At 42.1% G+C, this 26465-nt stretch overlaps 1 protein-coding gene and 1 pseudogene across 1 annotated transcript; one reads left to right on the top strand and one right to left on the bottom strand.

The window, feature by feature from the left end:
- Positions 1-776: 776 nt before the first annotated feature.
- Positions 777-26001, top strand: SLC36A3 (solute carrier family 36 member 3). The gene is made up of 10 exons (XM_041748475.1): positions 777-916; positions 3960-4050; positions 6457-6545; positions 9627-9722; positions 15773-15857; positions 16955-17173; positions 19326-19424; positions 19801-19967; positions 22708-22877; positions 25733-26001. The coding sequence occupies exons 1-10, from the start codon at positions 777-779 to the stop codon at positions 25999-26001; spliced, it is 1425 nt and encodes a 474-aa protein (XP_041604409.1).
- On the bottom strand, positions 10158-13102 carry LOC121486332 (annotated as a pseudogene).
- Positions 26002-26465: the final 464 nt, after the last annotated feature.

The raw sequence follows: 26465 nt of genomic DNA, 5'->3' as shown, positions 1-26465 counted from the left end.
TGTAATTCCATGAGTGCAGAGATTACAGTAAGTTTCTACCCTAATGTATTCCCAGCAGGGAGAACAGTGCCTAGTATACTCAGGTACTCGAGATATTTCTTGAATAAATGATTTTTTTTTTTAAAGTTTACTTGTACTCACTTCCAAATAGGTACAGAACACATACCCTTCCTGTACCGGAATCCTGAGCAGGTAACATTTGAACTGGGCTTAAAAGGGCCACTCTTCACTCCCACCCAGTGAGGGTGGTGGCTGGATCCACTATCGATTGGGCCACCCTGCATCCTGGGATTCTGCAGCACCTTATTGGCTGGGCAGCCTCCATTGTGAGGTAGCTGTGGCTTCCTCCTCATGGAGGTAGGTGAGCACTGAGCCTGGCCCCACATCCAGGCACCAGGACCTGCAATCCCAGGGTGACTTCCTCCTCCCAGTCACACTGTTCACTTTGCCCTGTAGCACTTAGGGCTGAACTGGGAGGGACTGGAAGCCCAGGTAAGTCCTGGCTTATGGCCAACCAAATATAAGGGGCCCTGAGTGTCATGCTGAGACTCTCCTAAGTCCCCCAAATCCAGGTGAGGCATAGCCAAGATCAGCTTCCCCTGCCTCCAGCGCTTCACTGATTCGCACATCCGGGCTTCATTCTGGGTCAGGCATCGTTGGGAAACAGGAACCAGCATCTTGTGCCTGCAGCCCTGGTTTCTCTGGAGAAAAACCCATGGGAGGCTGGTTCAAGGTGGTTACAGGCCTTCACCCTGAGCTGCCACCAGCTACCCACCATGTTGAAGACGTCACTGCTTGGAAGAGACTTCAACAGTGAGCCCAGCCCCTTGGACAACAGGTCCAAGTCACTCTCGGAGAGTAGAGGCAGTGTTGCTTCAGAGAATGTCCATCCTACTGAAGAAGCCAACAGATTATCGTAAGTGGCCTCACTGCCCTTCCAGATCTGAGGTCAAGCGATGCTGCCCTCACAGCTCAGGCCACATCTGCCTACTTCTCTCTTCCTAACACTCTTAGCCCAACTGAACACATGTGTGGAGGAAAGATGAAAGCAGAATCTAAGAAGGTTGATCCGTGTGGCTCTGGGTATGACCCTTGTCTCCCAGTTTTTGCAGAGAATCCAAGCAGAGTAGCCGCCCCAATGTGAGCTTGATTCTAGGAACAGTTTCTATCATATGCTGCTTGCTCTTCCACGTTTTCAGACTCTTACATCTGCTATTATTCATTCTCTCTCCCTCCCTCCCTCCTACAAACTCACCCAGGACACAGAAGGTCACCTTCTAGCCCCTTGACCCTACTTTTACTACTATAAACTCAGACACACAGAACTTTTTCTTAGAGCTTTATTGGCAATTTAACTATTATCTAGTAATCAGACCAAATAACATCCTTGGTCATAATGAGATTGTAAATGACAATACCCAGTGTGGATAAGGGTGTTAGGAAATGCCCTTGCTCGTCCTTCTAGGAAGAATTAAACTGGTACCTTTCCAGATGGCAATGTTGTAATGTATGTCAAATCCTAACACCTACTTATATAAAACATACAAATACTTGGCATATGCTTCCTTTGAAAGTACACACACACACACACACACACACACACACACACAGCTGGCAGCAGTGGCTGCTTTGGGGTAAGAGGATTGGGAGACAGAGAGGCAGGGAGGTTTATATTCACTACATAAGGGGTTTTGGTTCTTGTTTTTGTTTTACCTTTTGAATTTCATACTGTGTGTTACTTAGGTACTATTTAAGTACAGATAGAAATAAATATATCCTTTGATCAATAAATACCACTTCTAGGAATTCTTCCTAATGAGCTATTAACACACATATTCGTGATAATTTTATTGAAGCACCAGTTATAATATGGATGATTTGGAAATAAGAAGATACTGTCTGAATAAAGTATGGTACACACATACAGTAGAATATAATACAGCCATTACAAGTGGTGAAGGAAATCTGTTTGTGGAAAATGTGTGGGACACACCATTCATAAAGAAAATTAATTTAGGAAACAGTATAATAATGGTTCTGCATATGTGAAAGTGTGCACCTTTAAAAACAAACAGAAATGCCCAGAGGAATGCTAGTCCAAATGCTAACCATGGTTATTTCCAATTAGTAGAATTTTGGTATTTCATCTTACAATAGCAATGTATCATTTCTCAAGGGAAAATAATTAAAAAAAAAAAAATCCCAACGTGTGTTTCACCATCCAAGGCCCTGATGTATAATGCTGTTATCTAGGGCACCTGGTTTCTCCAAAAGTTGGTCTTACCTTTTCAGATCAGAAAAGAGATCTGATTCAGCTTGGATAAGATGATGCTATAGGAAAGAACTAAGGAATGGAAGGACAGAGGGCAGGAAGGGGGGAGAAAGAGCATTATCTGTTGGAGAAATTACTAAGAAATTTGACAAAACATAAAACATAGTGTTTTGTTTTGCTTTGACATGTTTTCCAATAATTGCAATTATCAAGAAATGAAAGTTATAAAAATGGCCTCCTGTAAGTGAAGGGACAACAGGTACCCTCCTCCATCCTCAAATTAATGAAGATATGAAGAGTCAGGGGGATGCCAAGGGCCTACCCTGTTGTCTCAGCCCCAACCCTCTCCCAGGTTGTTACTGAATTGTAAAATTTGACACAGTCCTGAATCCCTAACAGATGGGACAAAGACCTGGAGTGATGAGCACGGTCTCTAAGGGACCCAATGTGTGACCGAGGCAAGCTGCCTGTAGACAGTCCTAAGACTGCACAAGGAGGTACCTCCAAAGGCTTCCTCAATGTACCTTTCATTCCAGGGGCAGGGGACACCTCAACCTACTTAACCCAGCCCTTACTTGCTGTTTTTCTATTAACCCAAATCTGCTTCCCCTTCCAGGGGCCCTGCTAGCAGGTGAGCACCATAAAGTCAGACTAAAGGTGGTAGTGATACTGATAATGAAGAAGATGGTGATGATGAGGGTGGTGGTGGTGAGGATGCCTCACATCCTAGAAGCACTTCATAATTCCAAGATTCATCATGTCATTACCTCTTCTGATTCTTCCCTGGGAGGTAGGCAGGGCAAGAATTATTGCCTTTTTCTATCTCTTTTTTTGGCAGATGAACAGAAGATGTACACAGCTAAGGGACTTTGCAAAGTAGTGACCAAACTTCGGAGGTCGATGGCACAGCTAGAACTCAGAACTCAGGGCTTCTTACCTCTGAATTCATTGCTCTTGCACTCAGCTTTTCATTTCAGTTCCTTCTTGATTCTCTTCTCATGATCCTGTCCCACCTTCTCCCTTCCCAATGGATGAGTGGTGCTGGGCAGAAACTGCCAGCACAGGTGTGGAGAGTGTTTAGAACCCTGGTACCCAGCACCCTGCCAGGCACTTAGTAAGAATTCTATATGCGCAATAACAATTGTTATTAAATTGTATCCAATGCAGAGCATGGAATAGTTCACAGGAATGTTGGTTGAGAAAATGGATGGAGTGAACTAGAATCAGCATAAATATCCCATATGCTGGGAAAGGTTATGTTTTTTTCTAGTGAGCAAATTAATAAATAACCAGGTATCAATAATTACTCTAGAAATTGAGAAAATTACTAGTAATTTTTTTTTCATTGTCCATCTAAAATGCCAGGCAGTTAGTAGTCTCAATAAATATTGAGTGAATTGGCTGTGAAAAAAAATCGCTGGATGTGTTAATGCATAAACTGCTGGCAGGGAGTTATCCAGAATGGGAGGAATTTTTAATCTTTTCTTTAGAGCCTGTTGTGTGTTAAATATTTGTTGAGTCACCTAAACTAGCACCAGCCCTGGATCAGATGTTCCAGAGTCCACTTCACCTGGTTTTGTCCCTCTTCCCAAAAGACAGTGCTGGAGATGCTGGAAGGAACCTGAATTTTGGGTCACCTTTCCCATCCACTAAGATACCCTCTTGTCTCCCTACTCTCCCTCTACAGGATCATGCAAACGTTGGTCCATTTACTGAAATGCAACATTGGCACAGGACTCCTGGGACTTCCCTTGGCCATGAAAAATGCTGGCTTATTGGTAAGAGGGACCTGTGCAATGGAAACTAGGTATACCAATTTGGGGGAAAGTGGTAGTGGGCCCCTAAAGACTCTGCACTTTTATCAATGGACAATTGGGGATACCCTCTGCAATAGGAAATGTGCCTCTTGGCATCAATCCCCTGGAGTCAACCTGGAGTCCAATGGAGTGTTCCCAGAGGGGATAGGCCATTATTCTTTTCTCCCCCCAGTTTTACTGAGATATAAATGACATACAGTAACATATAAGTTTAAGGTGTACCACATAATGACTTGGTATTCATATATTGCAAAAAGATTACCACAGTAAGTTTGGTTAACATCCATCTCTTCGTGTACACATATAGATGTTATATATCATATAGTTTGCAACGTCCAGGCGCATTATACAGCAGTATTAACTATGGTTCATTATGTTGTACATTACCTCCCCAGTACCTGTTTATCTCATAACTGGAAGTTGGTACCTTTTGAACCCCTTCATCGAATGCCCCCCCCCCCACTATACTTAAAGACCCACCATCCTCACACACTGGTATGTACCATCATCCTCCACACACCCAGCCCATTTCATTCATGTACTTTCACAGCCTACTCCCTACAGACATATGCACACTGGCTCTTGTTTCAAACCAGGAGGTTGGCCGTGAGAAAGCAGCTGGAAAGAGGAAGATAGCGAAGGCCTTGCCAGTCCACTGACACCTTGCATCATCCCACCTCTATCTTTTCGCATCTGCCATTTCTTCTCCCTTATTTCTTGTCTTTTAAAATCTGCCTCCTCCGTGAAACTTTACTGTTTCCTGCTAAAATTAATGCCACCTTCCCCTTGTGTTTTTCTAGAAGTTATATCTACCTCACCCAGAATTCTTACAAAGAGAAGACATAATTTTTTAGTATACCTACTTTCCTCACTTACCTGAAAGCCCTGAGGGCAGGAACTCACTGATGTAGTCTTACATCTCCTCACAATAACTGCTATAGAGACTGACACACAGGAAGTTCCAATTCATGGCTATTGAATTGGATGGATGCCAAATATATTACTTCCATTTAGGTGATGCTAATTTCTCCCTTTCTCCAGGCCTGGTAAGTGGGTTGCATGTCAAAGGAAGGCATATAAAGACCCTGACTTCTTTTGACCTGACTTCCAGCCTGTAACAGTTCCAACCCACAGATGAGACTCTCCCCCTTGAAATCATCAGAGTTCTAGAACTTCTGAAGAGTATTATTACCACATGGCCCTTAGCCAAACTGTCTATACCAGTGTGGTATATGCTATTGAAGATAAGCTCTGTTCTCTTCTTACTTTTGCTTCTGAAGAGTCATTAGTGATTCCTCTGCCTTCCATCTCCCAGAGCTTCTGACCATGATTCATTTGAGAAATACATACCAGCACCTACTATGTGGATTCTTAGGTACTGGGAATATAGAAGTAAAGAAGATCAAAAGAAGTCTCTGTTAGATGGAGGCTATGTTCTAGTGAAATCTACAGGTGCTCTTCATCTCTCATTTGTTACATCAGGGCACATCTATAAAGGCACAAGTGTCCAGCACAGGAGAGGTGAGAGAGTCTCTCTTTATTCTATTCCCCTCTGATCATATCTGAGAGATTAGGATTACTAATGACCTCGGTTTTTTAATCTCATCACACAAATTAAAAAATGGAAACTATGTGAGGATAAGGTAGTTCTATTAACTTGACTGCAGTAGTCATTTCACTATGTATATGTGTGTCAAATTGTCATGTTTTACACCTTAAATATATGCAATCCTTAAATAGAAGGGTTAATGATGAATTAGATATACTAGAGCAATGATTCTCAACTGGGGACAATGTTGCACACACACCACCCGAGACATGAACAATGTTTAGAGACGTTCTCAGCTGTCAGACTCATAGAGGGAGTGCCACTCACCTTGAGCAGAGATCAAGGAACATGCTAAACATCCTACAAGGCACAGGAAGGCCTCCACAACAAAGAATCATCTGATCCAAAATATCACTGACGCCCCCATTGGCAATTCTATGCTAGAGGAAGAGAAGTCCTAAAAGAAACCTTGGTCTTCGAGTATCTTGGAGGAGGTAAGGGCTAGGGTATGAGAAAAGGAACAAGGGATCTAGACGGCAGAACTCCAGGCAGATAAGGAAAGGCATGGATTATCTGTGGAGGTGGTGGGGTAGTCACAGGAAGTGTGACAGCAGAGATTAGACAGCTGATTTGCAGTGATGCTAACTCCAAAGGCATTCAAACTAGAGTGTCTACGGCCACAAGGACATTCAGGCAAGGACCTCTATCCCAAAGGCAGCTTTATGATGAAAGGGACCATTGCACCCAGACGGGAAGAGGGCTAGTTATGGGAATGATCAGTGTATGGCTCACTGTCCCCACCTCTCTTTCCCCTCCAGGTGGGTCCTATCAGCCTGCTAGCCATTGGGATCCTCACTGTGCACTGCATGGTCATCCTGTTGAACTGTGCCCACCACCTCAGTCAGAGGTGAGAATCCTGCTTTCCTCTCTCCCCGGGGCCAGACCCCATCTGTGTTGAGTTTCCTTTGACCACTGACCCAATTAACCAGCCACTTCAAACCCCCCCCCCACCACCACCACCACACACACCTACTGCTCTAGATTCTACAGAGGTGGTAGAGAGGGTTAGACAATCCCAACTGGAAACTCCTATGTCTGGGCCTAACTCTGCTAATCTGCTGGATGACTTTGCCAAGTTCCTGCACCCTCTGCCTTAAATATCTGTACCTGGAAAGGTCAAAAGTGATAAAAGGGGGCAGCTCCAGTGGCCCAGTGGTTTATCGCCACCTTCAGCCCAGGGAGTGATCCTGGAGACCCGGGATCAAGTCCCATGTCAGTTTCCCTGCATGGAGCCTGCTTCTTCCTCTGCCTGTGTCTCTGCCTCTCTCTGTGTGTCTCTCATGAATAAATAAATAAAATCTTAAAAAAAAAGGTGATAAAAGACGCAAGCATGCTTTATAAACTACCGAGAACATACAAGATACTTAGGATGTCCTTCCTTCCCTCTTATCTCCCCACACCCTCCCTCCCCCAACTTCAAAACACACACACACCTTATAGGGGTAATTTGTCCCAGGCAAATTCTTTCTGAGACAAATTTAGTAAAAGCAAAAAAAACATAGTTGAAATGAATAATTCACAATGGCTCTAGTCATTAATAAAGCATCCATACAATACTTGGTGTTTACATATTTGAAACTGCCATGCAAAAAAAAAAAAAAAAATCCTGAAAGAGAAGACAAATGCAGTGAAGACAAACTTGTTGCAAGTTTCATATTTATAAACCAACCAATTCATGGGTGATTAGTAATTCCTTCTAGCCAACTGCCTGGTGGCTCTCTATTTGTAATACTTAGCTGCTCCAGAGGCATGCAAATCCAAAGGGGTCTTATAGATATGCAGAAACTCCCCATAGGTCAAAGTAGAGACAGTAACTGAAACTTCTCATAAAGCAAAATTATCAAACAGGTGGATCTGGAGTATCTCAGTCACACCCAACTTGCAGCACACTTTCCAGCTCGCAAAACTCTTTTAATAGCATTTACTTATCCAACTATTAAATTTATCACACAATTACATGTGCCAGATACCTGGCCAGAGCTTTACAAGTGTTTAAGTAACAAGAGTTTACTCCTTACAGTAAACTTTTATGGCAGGTACTATTATTATCCCCAGCTTACACATGAGTAAACGGAGACCTGGGTAAATTAAATGCCTTGCTCAGGGTCACACTCTAGGAAGTTGCAGAGCCAGTATTCAAAGGCCTGTGGCACCCACTCCAACCATTCTGCAAATCCTGTTTCCCCTTAAGCTTACTGGGACAATTATATCACTTGTATGTTTCTGATACCTAAGCCATTCATGATAAGTCTTTTCCTGATTTTTTAAAAGACTTTATTTACCTGAAAGAGAGAGAGAGCATGAGCAAGGGGGCAGGGGGACAGAGGGAGAAGCAGACTCCCCACAGAGCACAGAGCCTGATGCAAAGCTTGAACCCAGGACCTCAAGATCACAACCTGAGCCGAAGGCACTTAACCGACTGAGCCACTCGGGCACCCTTGATTTTTTTTTTTTTTGATGACTTGTTTTTCATTTTTTTCTAATATAGATGTTACAGACTGATGGTCTAAGATCTTCACAGTTTTGTTTTGTTTTAAAGTTTTTTATTTATTTATCCACGAGAGACACACACACACAGAGAGAGGCAGAGACACAGGCCGAGGGAGAAGCAGGCTCCATGCAGGGAGCCCCACGTGGGACTCGATCCTGGGTCTTCAGGATCACGCCCTGGGCCAAAGGTGGCACTAAACCGCTGAGCCACCCGGGCTGCCCCAGTGTTTTTGTTTTGTTTTGTTTTATTTCATGTTTAAAAACCTAGAGATGTCACATTGGGAAAATAAACAAACAAACAAACACCACCTTCTCCTTGCCAATTAGACAACCTGGCAACTCTGTAGTGTCATTCCTTCATTGCTCTGGAGAACCAAGTCCCAGTTGATCCCTTTTAGAATAGGATGTGCTCCAGGGGCCTGGCGTAGTCTTCACTCTCCTGCTTCTGTGGTATACCAGCCCTTCTCCCCAGGTTACTGATACCTGCCTGGCCCCACAGCTTTTGAATTTATAACCTTCAGACTAATAAATATGCCCCTCCTATGCAATGTGACCTCATTTATTTGGGAATACCAAGCACAATGAACCATAATAAAAATAGAAGGATTACGCCATGTTTCCAGCACGTCTCTACATTCATTGGTCACTGTCTCCTCCCCTAAACCCAGACTGTAAAAAATAAATAAATAAGTAAAATAACCCCAGACGTGTGTGAAAAACACTGGGACTCAGAAACCTAAAGAGACTTGTTCATGGTCTCTCAGCCATCTAAGGGAGAGGGGTGTTGGTTTTAAACCCAAGACCCAAGTCTGAATCTCCTTCTCTCTCCCAGCTACTCCCCTTAGTGGGGATCCATCCCCTGACTACCTGCTGCTGCTCCACTGCTCACAAGTGGTTCCTCTTCAGGCCCTTCCTGGTCCTTAGGAAGGGCCATCTAGGGCAGAGGCTGTGACTAAGGTGTCACATCCTACACAGGTGCTGGGCAGAAACCTCAGTACCACATTTGCATGGGATCTGGTCTGAAGCAGGGATCTCAAATGTTCCAACACCCTCAGCAGTTGATCACTAGCTTGGCCATACCCACACCCCCTCTTCTCCTACTTCCTCCTCCCCCTGACTAGGTTTACACATCTCACACCTTTCATGACCCCTTTTTCCTGGTCTGCATGACCTAAGTCAATGCAAAGCTACTGTTTCCTTAAAAAACTTTTTTAACTTAAATAATAATGTTTAAGAAGACCACCACAAAAAAGGGGGGAAAGGCAGTCTCCTCAAAGTTTTAAAAGTGTATTATAAGATATCTTGTTAATACCATTGCTAGAAAATTTCTAGAATGCTTCATGTTAACACACAAATATATAATAATTGCTCACTTTGGGAGTAAATTGTGCCTTTAACAAAAATGTTTTAAGTTACATGTTGCTTGTCCTTTCCCTAGATTGCAAAAGACTTTTGTGAACTATGGAGAGGCCATGATGTACAGCCTGGAAACCTGCCCAAATGCCTGGCTGAGGACCCACTCGGTGTGGGGCAGGTAGTATTTACTCATAGATGTCATAGTAGTAGTGGCAGGAGTAGTAAGATCAATAATAATCCTCACCTGATCCTCCTTTGTTCCAAGTTATGCAGGGTTAAGTGAATATGTTGTCATTACAAACTGTAGAGCAGTACAGAGAACCTCCTCTGATAGCTCCATCCCCACTCTTCATCCAATAAGTAACCAGTGATACCTAGTTAGTAAATATTCTTCTAGACTTTGTCTCTGCGTGTTCATGAGTATATGTGTGTGAGTGGAAATTTAGATTTCATTTTGCATTTTCCTGAACACTGGTTAGAATATTTTTCTGGAAATTTGCTCTTTCATCTAACAATGTGTCTAGTTTCTTTCCACACTTTCCAAAATTCCATACCTGATTTTTTTTAACAAAAATGTGCAATTTATTAGTCAGCTAGAGTCAAAATGCAATCACTAGATTTCCCCTTCTCTATTCATCTTACCAAGCACAATACAGAACAGCATGTTAGCCTGACTTTCTTCATGTGAGTCACTGTTTTTTGGCTTGGGTCAAAAAAAAAACAGCTTGGGTCACTGTTTTGCCCGTAGAAGCCCCTTTCTCCATATCACAGTTCAGAGTAACAGAATTGGAATCTTCTTTCTCAGAATTACACATCACTGGCCATGGAATGACACATAGAATGATCCAATGGTCCAGGTGGTAGAAAAGTTTCAAATTTATGCAAGGTCCCCCCTATGCTGCTTTTCTATGTGAGACTGGTACATTGTATCCAGTGCTCCTGTGGGAGTCACCCCTCCAAAGATGATACAGGTGTTTCCCCAAAGCCACAGCTGAGTGGACAGTGCAGCCTGTGGGAGGTGCCCCAGTGGGATTTAGTTTCTGCTACTTCCAGTCACTTATGTCAGTGCAATCACATCGTCATAGAATCTGTCCCCTGCCAAGCCTCCATGGATGAAGAGCTTTGTCCCTGCTGCCACCACCACATGACCATGCCCGGGAGATTGGAAGTTTTCCAAGTGTGTCTGTCTGTGACCAGGTCAGAGTGTTTGCATCAAACACATGCAGCTTCACATCCTGCATGGGCTGGGTGCCTCTCTTTCCACCCACAAAGATATACAACTGGTTTCCAGTGGCTTCAGATGATGTGTGAATGGTCTTGGGAACAGTGGGGGATTGCTCACCTCTGGCATGGTCCCAAAGTCCTAGTTTCAGGATTCAGAACTTGCAGGCAATTTCAATTTCCTGACTAGTCATCACCTCCAAACACCCAGACGCTGTGAGGTGCATAAGAAAGAACAAAGCCAGTATGCTTGGAATGGGGCAAGAGGCCCTCCAAGGTGGCTAAATCCCAGATCTGGGGTGTGCACATCTGAGAAGCTCTTGTTTGGATCTGCTCCCCCCAACAATGAAGACCTTGCCTCTCAGCACCACCTGCTGGGGGTTCATATGAACAACTGTGACCAACCGGAGCACAGGATCTGTCTCCAGGGTGCAGGGTGTGTGCATGTGTAAAGGTCTTCCATGTTGCTTTCCTAACTTGTCTCCAGGCAACTGGCAGCAGCTTCGTGGTGTCCTGTGGCAGCTTAGGATGGTCCTGGGCTTATCTGATTATTTGTGAAGGTTCAGGATGTTCCTCCGTGGGGACATGTGCCATGGTTTCATTCAAGCCTTCCCCTAATGAACATTCAGACTGCTTCCTTGCGTGATAAAAAGTGCCTGGTATACAAGATGCTTTTCTTTGTCTTAGTGTCTCTGATCATATCTTTGACTTTGTAGATGGGCAGGGAGAGTCTTTATTGTCCTAGAAATATGAGATGACCAAAGCTCATAAGGAAAAAAATAACATGTCCACAAACAGATATAGTTGCAGTTGCACAGAAATTCAACCCAAACCTAACATTTCAGCCTTTCTCAGCAGAGCCCTTCACGAGGTAGTGAGTCAGTATTGTGACTGCCAAGATCCCTTCTGCAGCTCCTCTCTTGGGACTCTCAGTAGGTCATCGCTCTCTTGATCAGAAGTCACTCTGATTATCAGACAGGTGAGGTCATGAGGCAATAATAACAAATGACTCACAATTGTTCATCCTTTCCCACCAAAGTTTTTGTTTCTGATGACCCCTGAATAAAACTTTTGGGTAAGAAGGGTCTTTAGAGATCACCATATCCATGCTTATTCAATGGAGAAATGTAGAGCCCAGATAGGGCAATAAAGCTGCCCAGGGTTACAGGGGAATTTAGTGACAGAGCAAGAGCTTGAATCTTGAACATCTAGCTCCCACTCATTATACTGTACCATTTTTCAAGAAGCTCAGTAACTGAAAAAGAGTTGGGAACGTATTTTAAACAATGATTTGTAATTTTTAGTGTGCTAAGGGATACCTGGGAGCTTGATAAAGGCAACAATCATCAATGGATGCTCAAGCCATTAGGCAAAAAGTCATTGGGAAACTTTATGAAGGAAGACAACACTGATGTCATCTGACCCCAGGTATTAATCTTAGTATCTCATGTCTAGACATGCGATAACCAGACACAATGTGTCTTATGATGGGATACAGCAGGACAGCAGGGAGTATTGTTATCACCCAGGAAATATCCTTGCCAGAGAGATAAATAAAGAACCTCAATCTAGTCAAGCTTCTAGAACTAATATCAGTATACAGGAAACACAGGGCATAGAGAAATGCATTAACTGACATTATGAGGAAGTCATCAACCAAATCTAGAAAGTGAGACACACTACAGGGTAAATTATCTGGTATCTTCAACACCCTCCAAAAAGTTAAAAGTTGTAAGGGAAAAAAAGAGAGCAAAGGGAATATAGCAGTTTTAAAAACTTAAGAGACATAAAAACAAAACACAGAGTATAGACTTTAGAAACCAGCAGTAAAATATTTTTTAGATATTTGGAGAAATCTGATATGGACTGTTATTAAATGATATAAAGATTATTATTAATTTTGCAAGGGGTGATAATGTTGGATATATATATATATGTATATATAGTCCTTGTCCATTAGAGCTGCATATAGAATTATTTACAATGAAGTACCTTGAGTTCTTTAGTTTGCTACAAATATTCCAACAAAATAAGCACGTGTGTAGGTAAAGGGATGGTTGGAATAGGACTGACAAAAAGTTAGTGATTGTTGAAGCTGGGATAGTCACACGAGGAGTCATGGATTATTGTCATTGCTTTTGTATATGTTTTAAAATTTCCATAATAAAGAGAGAGAAAACATCCCTATTCTGGTCTCATATGATATCACTGAGCTTCTGATTTGATAGGCATTAGAGAGTCAGGAATCTGTATTTTTGGCATAAACCTCAGGTAATTCTGATGCAACTGGTACAGCAACCCAACTTTGAAAACCACTGAACTAAAGTCCACGGCCATGTCACCCTGAACACACCGAATCTCATCTAAACTGATCTAAGTAGAGGAACATATTTTGGTCCCTTAAACAATAAATGCATCTTCAAATTTGAGATAATTGAAGAATCCAAAAGAATAATGACAATAATGGAGTATAATATACTAAATTTTCAAAGTTAATGTGAGTTTTTTTGTGTGTGTGATACCAAAAAAGAGGAAGAATACATATTTTTTAAATGCCAACCAATAAATTTAGAAACAATTACAGGATTAGAAAACCATCACCCTGCAACCACAGATGAAATAATTGATTCAGACAAGGATCATCAACGAATGTTAAAACCCTTGGTTTGAGAGGACAGGATATTCATATTGTCTCAAAGCTTTACTTCCAGATTATAACAAGGGAAATGTGCATTGGCAATGGAGACAACTGACTGTCATCATCACAGTGGAGCCACAGGACCCCAGGACCTCCCAATATGATGGAAAAAGTACAAAATATCACCTATGTGGTATGCTTGCCAAATATGCTTACCTGAATCTAAACATGAGGAAGCAGTCATCAAAGTCCACAATGTGGGACATTCTCTTTTTTTTTCCTTAAGATTTTATTTATTTATTTATTTATTTATTTATTTATTTATTTATTTATTTATTTATGAGACACACACACAAAGAGAGGCAGAGACATAGAGGAAGAAGCAGGCTCCCCTCAGGGAACCTGCGATGTGACTCAATCCTTGGACCCCAGGATCACGACCTGAGCCAAAGACAGATGCATAACCATCCTGCCACTCAGGTGCCTCCAGTGTGGGACATTTCTATAGGATCCTTCCCCAAAAGCCAATGTCATGGAAAACCAAAAAATGTGGATATTCACAAGGCTGCTCTACATGGATAAAGACTAGAGACATAGTCACATGCAATATGTAAACCTTGATTAGATCCTAAATCCAAAAAATAAATAATAGCTATAAACTATGTTTTGGAGACAATTAGGTTATTTAAAATATGGACTACATATTTGAGGACATTGAAGTTGATATTCTGAATCTCATAGTCTTTTTTTAAAAATAAATTTATTTTTATTGGTGTTCAATTTGTCAACATACAGAATAACACCCAATGCTCATCCCATCAAGTGCCCACCTCAGTGCCTGCCACCCAGTCACCCCCACCCCCCGCCCACCTCCCCTTCCACCACCCCTAGTTCGTTTCCCAGAGTTAGGAGTCTCTCATGTTCTGTCTCCCTTTCTGATATTTCCCACTTATTTTTTCTCCTTTCCACTTTATTCCCTTTCATTATTTTTTATATTCCCCAAATGAATGAGACCATATAATGTTTGTCCTTCTCCGATTGACTTCTTTCACTAACATAATACCCTCCAGTTCCATCCACTTTGAAGTAAATGGTGGGTAGTTGTCGTTTCTAATGGCTGAATAATGTTCCATTGTATACATAAACCACATCTTCTTTATCCATTCATCTTTCTATGGACACTGAGGCTCCTTCCACAGTTTGGCTATTGTGGACATTGCTTCTATAAACATCGGGGTGCAGGTGTCCAGGCGTTTCATTGCATCTGTATCTTTGGGGTAAATCCCCAACAGTGCAATTGCTGGGTCGTAGGGCAGGTCTATTTTTAACTCTTTGAGGAACCTCCACACAGTTTTCCAGAGTGGCTGCACCAGTTCACATTCCCACCAACAGTGCAAGAGGGTTCCCTTTTCTCCTCATCCTCTCCAACATTTGTGGTTTCCTGCCTTGTTAATTTTCCCCATTCTCACTGGTGTGAGGTGGTATCTCATTGTGGTTTTGATTTGTATTTCCCTGATGGCAAGGGATGGGAGCATTTTCTCATGTGCTTGTTGGCCATGTCTATGTCTTCCTCTGTGAGATTTCTGTTCATGTCTTTTGCCCATTTCATGATTGGATTGTTTATTTCTTTGCTGTTGAGTTTAATAAGTTCTTTATAGATCTTGGAAACTAGCCCTTTATCTGATACGTCATTTGCAAATATCTTCTCCCATTCTGTAGGTTGTCTTTTAGTTTTGTTGACTGTATCCTTTGCTGTGCAAAAGCTTCTTATGTTGATGAAGTCCCAATAGTTCATTTTTGCTTTTGTTTCTTTTGCCTTCATGCATGTATCTTGCAAGAAGTTACTGTGGCCTAGTTCAAAAAGGGTGTTGCCTGTGTTCTCCTCTAGGATTTTGATGGAATCTTATTTCACATTTAGATCTTTCATCCATTTTCAGCAAGAGAAAAAACAAGAACCATATGATCCTTTCAATAGATGCAGAGAAAGTATTTGACAAAATACTGAATCTCATAGTCTTCAAAGGGATATGCTGGGGGAGTTAAGGTTGAAGTATTATGATATCTGCAGTTGACTTTCAAGTGGTTCTGAAAAAGAATGCATGTGTGTGTATGGATGAATATGTACATTCATACACATACATATTTATATAATGCAGGTAGGACCAAAAGTTAACAATTGGCATATTTAGTTAAAAGATATATGGATGTTAATTATACCGATTTTTTCGTTGTTTCTGTGGGCTTCAAATTTTTCAAAATAAAAAAAAGCAAAGTATTAAAAAAATAACAAATAATCATTTCAAAATAAAAATAAATACATTTTTTAAAGTAATTTGTTTTCTCCCTCTGTCTCCTCTTTTCCTACTCAGGTACACTGTCAGCTTCTTATTAATTACCACCCAACTGGGATTCTGCAGCGTTTATTTCATGTTTATGGCAGACAACTTACAACAGGTAAAGAGGATACTTCTGGGTAGAGTGGGAGAAAAGCAGACATCCCACTGCTAGGACTGCATTAGCAAAAGTGTAGTGTTCAGATCTTGGGAGGAGATGGTTTCATTTCTCATGCTTGATCAGACTACTTGGGAGTTCTCTCAGTCCTATAAATCACTTTTAAAAAATGTGTTTATTTATTTGAGAGAGAGTGAGAAAGCAAGCATAAGCAGGGGGAGGAGCAGAAAGACAGGGAGAAGCAGACTCCCCGCTGAGCAGAGAGCCTCAAGTCAGGGATCCATCCCAGGACTCTGGGATCATGACCTGAGCCAAACAAAGGTGCCCCAAAAATAACTTTTTAAGAGGATTATTGAGAAGCCAAAGCAACATCTGGGGAATATAGCCAAGATGGAGAGAGAGGTTTGTAATCATGTCCAATCAGAAACAATTGGGAATTTTTAGCCTGAAAAGTGTTGGTGAGATTCACTTCAGGTATTTCAGGGTTGTCACAGTAAAGATGACTAATTAAATGTAAGACAAACAAGATGCAATCTTGCCCTCGTTGCATTTCCATGAGGCATAACGAATCAATCACAGTGTTCTTTCTTGGCTTCATGGAATAGAGGGAGCATAATTGGTTTTGTGCATTCAAACAGCCAGAACTACGGCAACTGTTGTAGATGAAATATTCAAGCAGATAGATTTTGCTCAGTATTTGAGCTTTCTAACTTTTAGGGCTATCTAAAGTTAAAGAAGATATTCTTGTGTAATCAACTTCCATTCTCCGAGTATATGAGAGGAAACCATTTGACGAGGAGGAAGAGGTTGGGTTAAATGACAAAAAGAGATCTTTAGATTCTAAGGGTTTCCTTTTGTCAAAGTCATGGGCACTACAGTTGGGGTTACCAGATTTGGCAAATAAAAATATACGGCACTCAGGTAAGTTGGAATTTCAGATACACAAGAATTTTTTTTTCTATGAGTATGTCCTATGGAATATTTGGGACATACTTTACTAAAAAGTTACTTGTTAATTATCTGAACTAGAAACTCATGTGGGTATTTTGTATTTAATCTGACAACTCTGACTATGCTGCCCCTCGTTATGTCTATGTCAGATGGTAGAAGAAGCCCAAATGACCTCCAACAACTGCCAGCCCAGGAAGATCCTGGCACTGACCCCCATCCTGGACATCCACTTCTACATGCTGACAATCCTGCCCTTCGTGGTCCTGTTGGTGTTTATCCAGAACCTCAGGATGCTGTCCATCTTCTCGACGCTGGCCAACATCACCACCCTGGGGAGCATGGCTCTGATCTTTGAGTATATCATACAGGTCTGTGCCTGAAATTGACTGCAGAAGGGGTTCTAGATACTAACCAGGGGAAAGATAGGATAGTATTACAGGGTGGGTGAAGGTGAGAAAGGTGCCCTCCTCTGAGCAGCCTCTGCTAAGTGACATCTGTGAACACTTCTGCCCACAAGCCACAAAAGCTAGTCAACATCATCACCATCATCCTCATTGTCACACTGGATAGCAGTGAGTCAGGTGACAGTTAGTGAATACCTTCTGTGACGCAGGCATGGTACAAAGCACTGGGATTCAGTGGTAGGTGAAACTGGTGGTGTATCTGCTCTCATGAAAGTCACACCCATTCGGGAGGATATACCTCACTAAAAACCAACAAAAATTACAATGGTAGTAGGTTGACAAGGGATACACGTATGATAAAGACATTTTATTTACTTGGTGTCAAGTTCTTAACATATATTAACTCACTGAATCTTTACAGTGATACTATTTTATATATTTTATGTTTTGTAAGTACTACCCTTATCCTCAGTCTACAGACAAGGAAACTGATCAACAGAAAAATTTGCCTCCCAGGCCCATGCTTTGCCATTATCACCACCCTGAAATTCTACCATTATAGCTTCATTTCTTTGAATCTGAAAATCTTTGGGGCTATATTAGTTTCCTATTGCTGATGTAGAAAATCATCACAAATCTAGCCATTTAAAATAACACAAATTTATCTTACATTTCTGGGTGTCTCACTGGAATAAAGTCGAGGTGCCAGCAGGGCTGGGTGTCTTTCTGGAAGCTTATGGGGAGAATCTGTTTTCTTGCCTGCTCCTACTTCTAGATGCCACCTGCATGCCTTGGCTTATGGTCCCCTTCCATCTCCAAAGTCAGCAATATAAGGCTCAGCCTTCCATTGAGATGCCACCCTCTCTCTAGTTCTTTCTTTCAATTCCCTCTTCCACTTTTAAAGACCCTTGTTATTACATTGGACCCACCCAGGTAACCCAGGATAGTCTCCTTATTTTAAGGTATGCTGATTAGCAACCTTAATTCAGGCTAAAAACTTAATTCTCCCTTGCCATATAACATAACATATTCACAGATTCCAGGGACTAGGATATGGATATCTTGGGAAAAGAGCCAGTATTCCGCCCACCACAGGAAGTCTCTTAATCATTCTCTCTGCATGCACACCAGCTACTAGACTGTAGGACTCTGGGGGAAGTGATGAGAAAGAGGCTTTGGAGAATGAGAAGACAGGAGACCTGAATTCTCACTCAGGCTGTGCCACTAGCTTGCAGAGAAGCCTTGGGCAACTCCCTTCTCCTCCCTGGGTCCCACTTCTCCCACATGTAAAGATGTGGGAAATCACAATGCGGTAAATACATGCAATGCATTCCTTAAGAAGGAATGAACTCCTGATCCACACTACAAGGTTGAAGCTTAAAAAGATGCTCAGAGAAATAAGCCAGTCACAAAAGGACAGGGACAGGTATTATATGATTTCACTTATATGAGATAACGTGGGGTAGTCAAATTCATGGAAATGTAGAATAGGGGTGACCAGGAGCTGGGTAATGAGTTATTCTTTCACAAATACAAAGCTTCGATTTGGGAGGATGAAAAAGCTCTGGAGGTGGGTGGTGGTGAGGGTTGTACATCAGTGAAAATGCTCTCAACACCACTGAGTTGTACACTTAAAAATGTTTAAAATGGTAAACTTTAGGCTATGTATAATTTATATGTATATGTAATTAGACTATGTATAATTTACTATAATAAATAAAGAACTTTAAAAAAAATTTTTTTAAGATTTATTTATTTATTTGAGAGAGAGAGAGAGCATGAGTGGGGGGAAGGGCAGAGGGAGACAGAAATTCTCAAGCAGACTCCCCACTGAGTGCTGAGCCCAATGATGGGATGGTGACAGGGCTCCATTGCAGGACCCTGAGATCATGACCTAAGCCAAAATCAAGAGTCAGATACTTAGCTGATGGAGACACCCAGGTGCCTCAAGAACTTTTTTAAAGATAAGAAGGCTGATTTGGCTCTAGCTATCTCACAGGTGCTCCTGATAGTGTCTCTGTTGATGGCAGATGTGGCCCAGCTTTCTAACAGGCAAAGTTGGAGGATGACTCCTATGCCATGACAAAACCAATGCCCTTCTTCTACTCCCTTTCAGGAGATTCCGGATCCCAGTAGCCTCCCCTTGATGGCGAGCTGGAAGACATTCTTACTGTTCTTTGGTACAGCCATTTTCACGTTTGAAGGCGTCGGTATGGTAAGATGGACATGAGGTTTGCAAGAATGGTCCCTGGTGCCCTCTGGGGAAGCTGGCCATTCCAGAAGTCTTAAAGTATTTATGAAAAGTGCTCCTATGATCTGCTCCTGCTGGAAGGGAAAATTAGGACCCGTGCACTGGGTCACCAACCACTCCATGCACCACACTAAGCCTTGAAGCCTGAGTGCAAATATACTCATTAGCCCAGGCCAAGTAGGGCACTCCTGGCAATAGAGTGGAAGCAAATAGAAAGGAGTGTGGACCTTTCTGACCCTGGGCCACCCAAAGAAAAAAGTTTGTACCCGTAGGGGAAACCTTATCCTTCATGAGGAGTCATGCTTCTGACTCTTCTTTCTCAATCTCCTTTCACTTTTAGGTTCTGCCTCTCAAAAATCAGATGAAGCATCCACAACACTTTTCTTTTGTGCTGTACTTGGGGATGTCCCTTGTCATCATCCTCTACATCTGCCTGGGGACACTGGGCTACATGAAGTTTGGGTCCAGTACCCAGGCCAGCATCACCCTCAACTTACCTAATTGCTGGTATGTCCTTGCCTGCCTGGGGTGATGCGAGGGGAGCAGAGTCCTGGGATCTGAGCCTTAGCAACAGAATGTGGCATTCCTTCGGATTGTCACTAACACCATATATTAACTGCCAGTGTTCGTATGATGATAACAGGTAGGTTTGACAATCCAGGCATTGTGCATTATCTGGTTAAACCCTCATAATAGCCCTGTGAGTTAGCATGATTATTATGAAATCCATTCCCTAGATGAGGAAGTTGCTGTTTGGAGTGACCACATGGAACCTTCCCAGCTCACACTGTTTGTGATATTTGACACTGAATCTGTCTGACTCTGTGGTTTAAAGACCCTAACGCAGAATGATCTGGGAGTGTTTAGGAAGCACAAATAGCAACAATAAAAAGTATAATTCCAGAATAATGCTTGAGGGTCCCACAGATGGACCATTAGTCAGGCCTCCACTTCCAGAAATGGACCTAAGATGCCATTGTTATGCCTCAGTTGGAATTTAGTTTGGGGTTCTTACACTTGATCATTCATCTACTCATCCATTCATTTGTCCAGTTAACGTTTTGGGGGCTGGCACATAGCATTCACCAAGTGTTGTCCATTATCATTATTCTGGCAGTATACTGAGTGCATTGAGACTAAGCAGTCAGCAGAGCCAAGTGTTGAAGAGCACAGGTTCTAAAGCTAAGTAAAGGGATTTGCATCCTGATTCTTATGTGACCTTAGACAAGCTACCTAATCCTGCAGACCTCATTTCCATTGTCGGTAAATGACAATACTAATGCCTATGTATATAGGTTTGGTTATGCTCCAGTCATAAACAACTCCAAAATCTCAGTGGCTGAACACACACAAATGCTTAATCTATGCTCATGCTACATGCCCAGTATGGGGTGGCTAGGGCTCAGCTCTACACTATCCCCACTCAAGGACACAGAATGATAAGATGGCCATTCCCTCAAATGCTGCCATGGCAGAGAGTGCGGTGAATCAGGCCCTTCACCATGAAGCTGCTAAAGGTTCCCTGGGAAGTGACATGTATGTTCACCCAGCTTGCACTTCTTTGGTTAAAGCAAGTCCTATGGCCACATTTCACCCCAAAGGGCAAGGAAGTAAAATTCTACCACTGCCTGGAAGAACTGGAAGTATTAATGAACATCACAAATAAATAACTGTCATGTTATCTCGGGGAGTGATTGTGAGGATATATATATATATATATATATATATAGCTTAGAAAAGTGTCTGACACAGGGGTGCCTGGGTGACTCAGTTGGTTAAACATCTACCTCTTGATCTCAACTCAGGTCTTGATCTCAAGGTCATGCATGACTTCAAGCCCCACGTTGGGCTCCATGTTGGGTGTAGAGACTACTTAGAAAAGAAAAGTGCTTGGCACATAGTAAATACTAATCAAGTATTAGCTATTGTCATTGTTATATCTCCCCACAGCCTGTTCCTTCAGAGGTGAGTAGAATGGTAGGGCATTCATTTCCCACAAGGCCACAGCTAATAAAATGAGAAAAATACCACCAGCCCCACCTACCTCATTGTGTTGTGATAATAACTAGGTGGGGTAATAATGTGATTTCTTTAAAGTCAAGATAATCATTCTAATATGCTATTTCTATTCCGGGCCATTCAGGCTGCCACTGGCTACCCTGGACACGGCACTTTCCTTGTGTGGGCCTCAGCTAGAAAACAGGCATCAGGTGCCATGAGAACTTCACATCTGCTCTGAACCGGGCTGGCCATCAGATTCCCCAGAGGAGTCTTAGAGAAATACCTCTTCCCATTAAGAAAAGGACCAACAACCCGAGAAAAAATGGGCATGTGCACACAGTTCACAGGCGAATTTTTAAAATGGCTTTTTATATGTTTGAAAAGATAGAAATGCCAGAAAAAAACAGAATGGCGAAGACTAGCATATATTCACACATTGTGTTTTGACAAGGATATGGGGAAGCAAGCATTCCAATATGCCAGGACAACAAAGGGACAAATGTTAATAGCTATCCAAAATTGAAATCACATATACTTTTAGCCAGCATTTTCACCTCTCATGATGTATGCTAAATGTGCATAGATATGTATGTAGCAGGATATATTTTGCAGCATTGTTTACTAGTGAAAGACTGGGAATAATCTAAGTATCGATTAGCTGGGGACTGGGCCAAAAACATTATAGTGATCTACATTATTAGAATACCAAGCATCTATTAAATAGAAGAGCCAAGTCTATGTGTACTTACAGGAAACAATCTCCAATATATATTTAATGAACAAAAATAGAGCTCAGTGGTGTGTAGAGGATGCTACCGTGTGTGTGTGTGTAGGTATACCTACATCGGGTATAAGCTTTTATGTGCACTGATTATTTCTGAAAGGGCTACAAGAAAACTGTTGAGGAACTGCCTATGGAAAGAAGAACTGGAGGCTGGAGATCGAGTGTGGAAGGGAAGCTTTTTACTATATGACTTTTGAACTAGCAATTTTACTCTATACAAATATACCTTTTTAAGAAAGTAAAAGAATTAAAGGCACGGACACCTGAGCCACAGGCCTATTGAATCAGAATTTTCAGGAATGTGCACTTTTAATGAGCTTCCCAGATGGCTCTGATGGCAGGTCAGGCCTGAGCCAGTTCTGTAACTGGGTGACAGGTACCAGCTTCTGAGCAATGAGTGAGTCCTGAATGGCCCTGCCCGGAAGTTACATCAAATGTCATGTCCTATCTATCTGTCTGCAGGCTGTACCAGTCGGTCAAGCTGATGTACTCCATTGGCATCTTCTTCACCTACGCCCTCCAGTTCCACGTCCCAGCTGAGATCATCATCCCCTTCGTCATCTCCCAGGTGTCAGAGAGCTGGACACTGTTAATAGACCTGTCTGTCCGCACAGCCTTGGTCTGTCTGACCTGTGAGTAGAATATAAGGGCACTCTTTGCCCAAAGCTGTGGCTGTGAGTCACATTGGCGTCTACCCCAGTATCCTTGACTCTGCCACTTACCTTCTTTGTGACCTTGAGCAAGATAGCTCACCTCCCTGCACCTCAACTTTCCACCTGAAAAGGGGGCTTAACAGAATGATCACATGTTGCAATCGTCTCTACTGTCTACACATGGAAAGTATCCTTTGGCTGGTTTATGGGAGAAAGAAGTAGCATTCATTCACTCACACTCCTATGTTCCTGCTAGAGGCCAGGCACCATACTGACATTGCCTTATACTCGTGACAGCCTAGCAACATAATGTTACCAACTGGAGGAACTATGGCCTAGAGAATTTAAGTAACACACTCAAATCATACAGCTGCTAAGTGACAGAGTTGGGATTTGAACACAGGTTCTATAGCACCTAAGCCTGTCTTCTTCTATCATGTGCCATATTCCTTCCTATTATAAATTAAGATCAAGTCCCTTATCATAAAGTGGCATTGAATTATAGGGGCAAACAAGGGGCTGATTGTTAGTCTTGGAGATCATTTTTTGGGTGCAATATTTACTCTTCTCCTCCTTCCATCTTCCTTTCTTAATGCTTCCTTCCATTCATTGGTTCACTCATTCATTCTACATTAGGCACTGTTGTAGATGTTTGGGAAATATCATGAGTGGGGCTGGGGAATTTTTTTCTCTGAAGCAAATCAGAAATGGTGCCCCATGAGGAAAGGGGGAAAATCTAGGGATGTTTTTCTTGGAGAAACGAAGGCTTGGGAACTTCTATATCTGTCCTTAAACACCTGTGAGATAACACACGAGAGAGAGAGAGAGAGAATTTGGTTTTAGAGACTCTTAGTTTAAAGTTGAGGAAATGCAGTTTCAGTTCAGAGTCAGAAGAAACTGTACTTCTTGGAGGCTTCCAGAAGAAGAACATGCTTTCAGATGTTCACATAGATGGAGTTCTAGAAGCAGAAGCAGCACATTTGATGGTTTAAGGTATCACAGAGTTTCCAGTCTGTACCAAGACATTAGGGACCTGTGGCTCTATTGTTTTGAGATCATTCCTAATAGGAAGGGTCTAAGTTGAGAAAAACTGAGTAGTTCAGGCCATTTAAGATCAGGGAAGGCAGTGTTAGACAGAGCTGACCATCTAACGACATGCCCTGCTTCTATTATATGTGGTATGACCACTTCCTCCTCCTTCTTCTGTCAATTCCATTATCCTTCATTCATTCAACAGTCATTTGTTGAGCACCTACTGTGTGCCTGACATTGTGCTAGGCACTAGGGATACAATGATGAATAATAAAGAAGACATGCTGAGTAAGAAATATATGCAAAGAAATAACTATAGCACATTGTGATGAATGTTACGATGGTACATAATGATGTACCACCGTATGATGGTTAAGATAAGAAGAGGTTCTCTAAGAGTACATAAGAAGGTCCTATATTTTAGCCTAGGTCAGGTCAGGGAGTCCTCTCCAGTGGAGTGATATTTCAGTTGAGATCTAAGAGATAAGTAGGAAGTAGATGGAGGAGCAAAGAAGGTACCATGTGTAGGCAGTAGGCTGTGCACAGATCTGAGACAAGTACTTATGTACTGGCCTCTTTGGAAAACTAAAAGTGGGGAGTGATAAGATCTGAAGCCAGAGGACCTGGCAGGGAGTCATCAGAGACCTTGTGCTAAAGGAGATCGGCAATGGAGGGCTATGGAAGGTCTATGAGCATGATCTTTCTAGAGAGTTCCTCCAGCCTACCTTGCATTATAGCTTTCCTTTACATTATTTTCTCTGTCCTGTCAGTATGGGCTCTCTTGGAGAACAGACACTGATTCCTCTCTGTGCCCTCCTCTAAGTAAACAATTTATTAAATATCTGAGAAGGGAAAGCTGTGGACATGACCATCCCATCAGAGGGATGATGAATTCTCAACTGTGAGAGTCGATGAGTCTCATTATCTGACTGGATGTTGCAGCAATTTCAGAAAGAAGTGAGGTTTTCTTCAAATCCAGCAGGCTAGTATGAGTGCTTTCCAAGACAGTTTTTCCCCTAATTTGTTCATAGGAAAATCATACAGTTATGCAAAGTGAAATCACATAATTGCTATATTTATTCATTCATACATTATTGAAATTGGACCCCCATGGAAAATTCATATTTATGTTCATCATAGGTATAAACGATGGAGATGTAAGAAGACCCTGTTTTAGAAAAGGTGGGGAGAGAGCAGCCTATTGCTGTGTTTATGTTTTATGCTTTTAATTACCAGGATCATTCTAGGAGTAGGAAAACAAGTAGTCGAGATTCTGACAATGACAAAGCCATCTCATTTTTAATTCATTCTTGCTTCTTAACAGTAGCTATATTTTGTAGAGTAGTAAAAATTCACAGTAGATTCAGTGTCTGATTAAGAGCCAGACATTTATTGAGCACCTAGAAGAAAGAGCCTTAGACAGGCATTTCGATGGATTCTCATCAAGAGAATATGTGACCTCGGCCATATCCCATTCCCTCTAGGGCTCTAGATGCCCCCACCTCTTTAATAAGAAGATGATGATAATAGATAGATGACAGAGGAGCCTTTAAAATAACTATTATATTCGAAAAACCCAATAGATAGAAGGAAAGCATCTATATTGGCCATTAAAATAGAGCTGAGAGTCCAGAACCACAGTGCCTGACCTCCTGCTCACATCTGCAATGAAACTCTTTCCCACCTTTCCAAAATAGTCTGTCAGGCATCTATGGGATTATAAGGCTCCAAAGAAATGGTTGTTTCTAAGCTTCCTTCTTGCAGGAACCATCAATGATTCTAAATTTCTTCTCTTTCTGCAGGTGTCTCAGCCATCCTCATCCCCCGCCTGGACCTGGTCATCTCCTTTGTGGGCTCAGTGAGCAGCAGTGCCCTGGCCCTCATCATCCCGCCCCTCCTGGAGCTCATCACCTTTTATCCTGAAGACATGAGCTGTGTCACCATTGCAAAAGACATCATGATCAGCATCCTGGGCCTTTTAGGGTGTGTATTTGGAACATACCAAGCCCTCTATGAGTTGATCCAACCCATCAACCATTCCATAGCCAACTCCACAGGTGTCTATGCATAATTATCTATTTTTATTCTAGTAGCTCTTTCTCCCATCCCAACTTGACTTCCATTGTGGATGTTATATACATTCATCAAACCCCAATATTTCTATATTAATTAGTGACTTCTTTATCTTTCCAAGAAAAATGTACATGACACAAGTCAGTACTCATATCTCTCAGGCTATGCCTTTTTTGGTTTTGGATGTCTTCAGAGGTCTTTTGTACCTATGAACCAAAACCGCATTCAATTATTTGTATCATCTCCCTCATTTACTGGGAAGAGGACTGCCATTCGCCCACGGTATCCCTGGAAACAGACCAAGCACAAATGTAAATGCAAAAGCAATTGTTTTCTCTATTCTGCAGTTGCTTCCCTTAAAGCATAAGATTTAGGGAAGTGTGTGTTGGGGAAAGGGCAGTGTTCTATTTGGATATTCTTTTAAGTGGCAGAATCACAGATGGAACAAAGAACTTAGCAGTA

The sequence above is a fragment of the Vulpes lagopus genome, chromosome 3, assembly GCF_018345385.1.
Source record: "Vulpes lagopus strain Blue_001 chromosome 3, ASM1834538v1, whole genome shotgun sequence".
Taxonomy (NCBI): domain Eukaryota; kingdom Metazoa; phylum Chordata; class Mammalia; order Carnivora; family Canidae; genus Vulpes; species Vulpes lagopus.
This window is presented reverse-complemented; position numbering and strand designations above follow the sequence as displayed.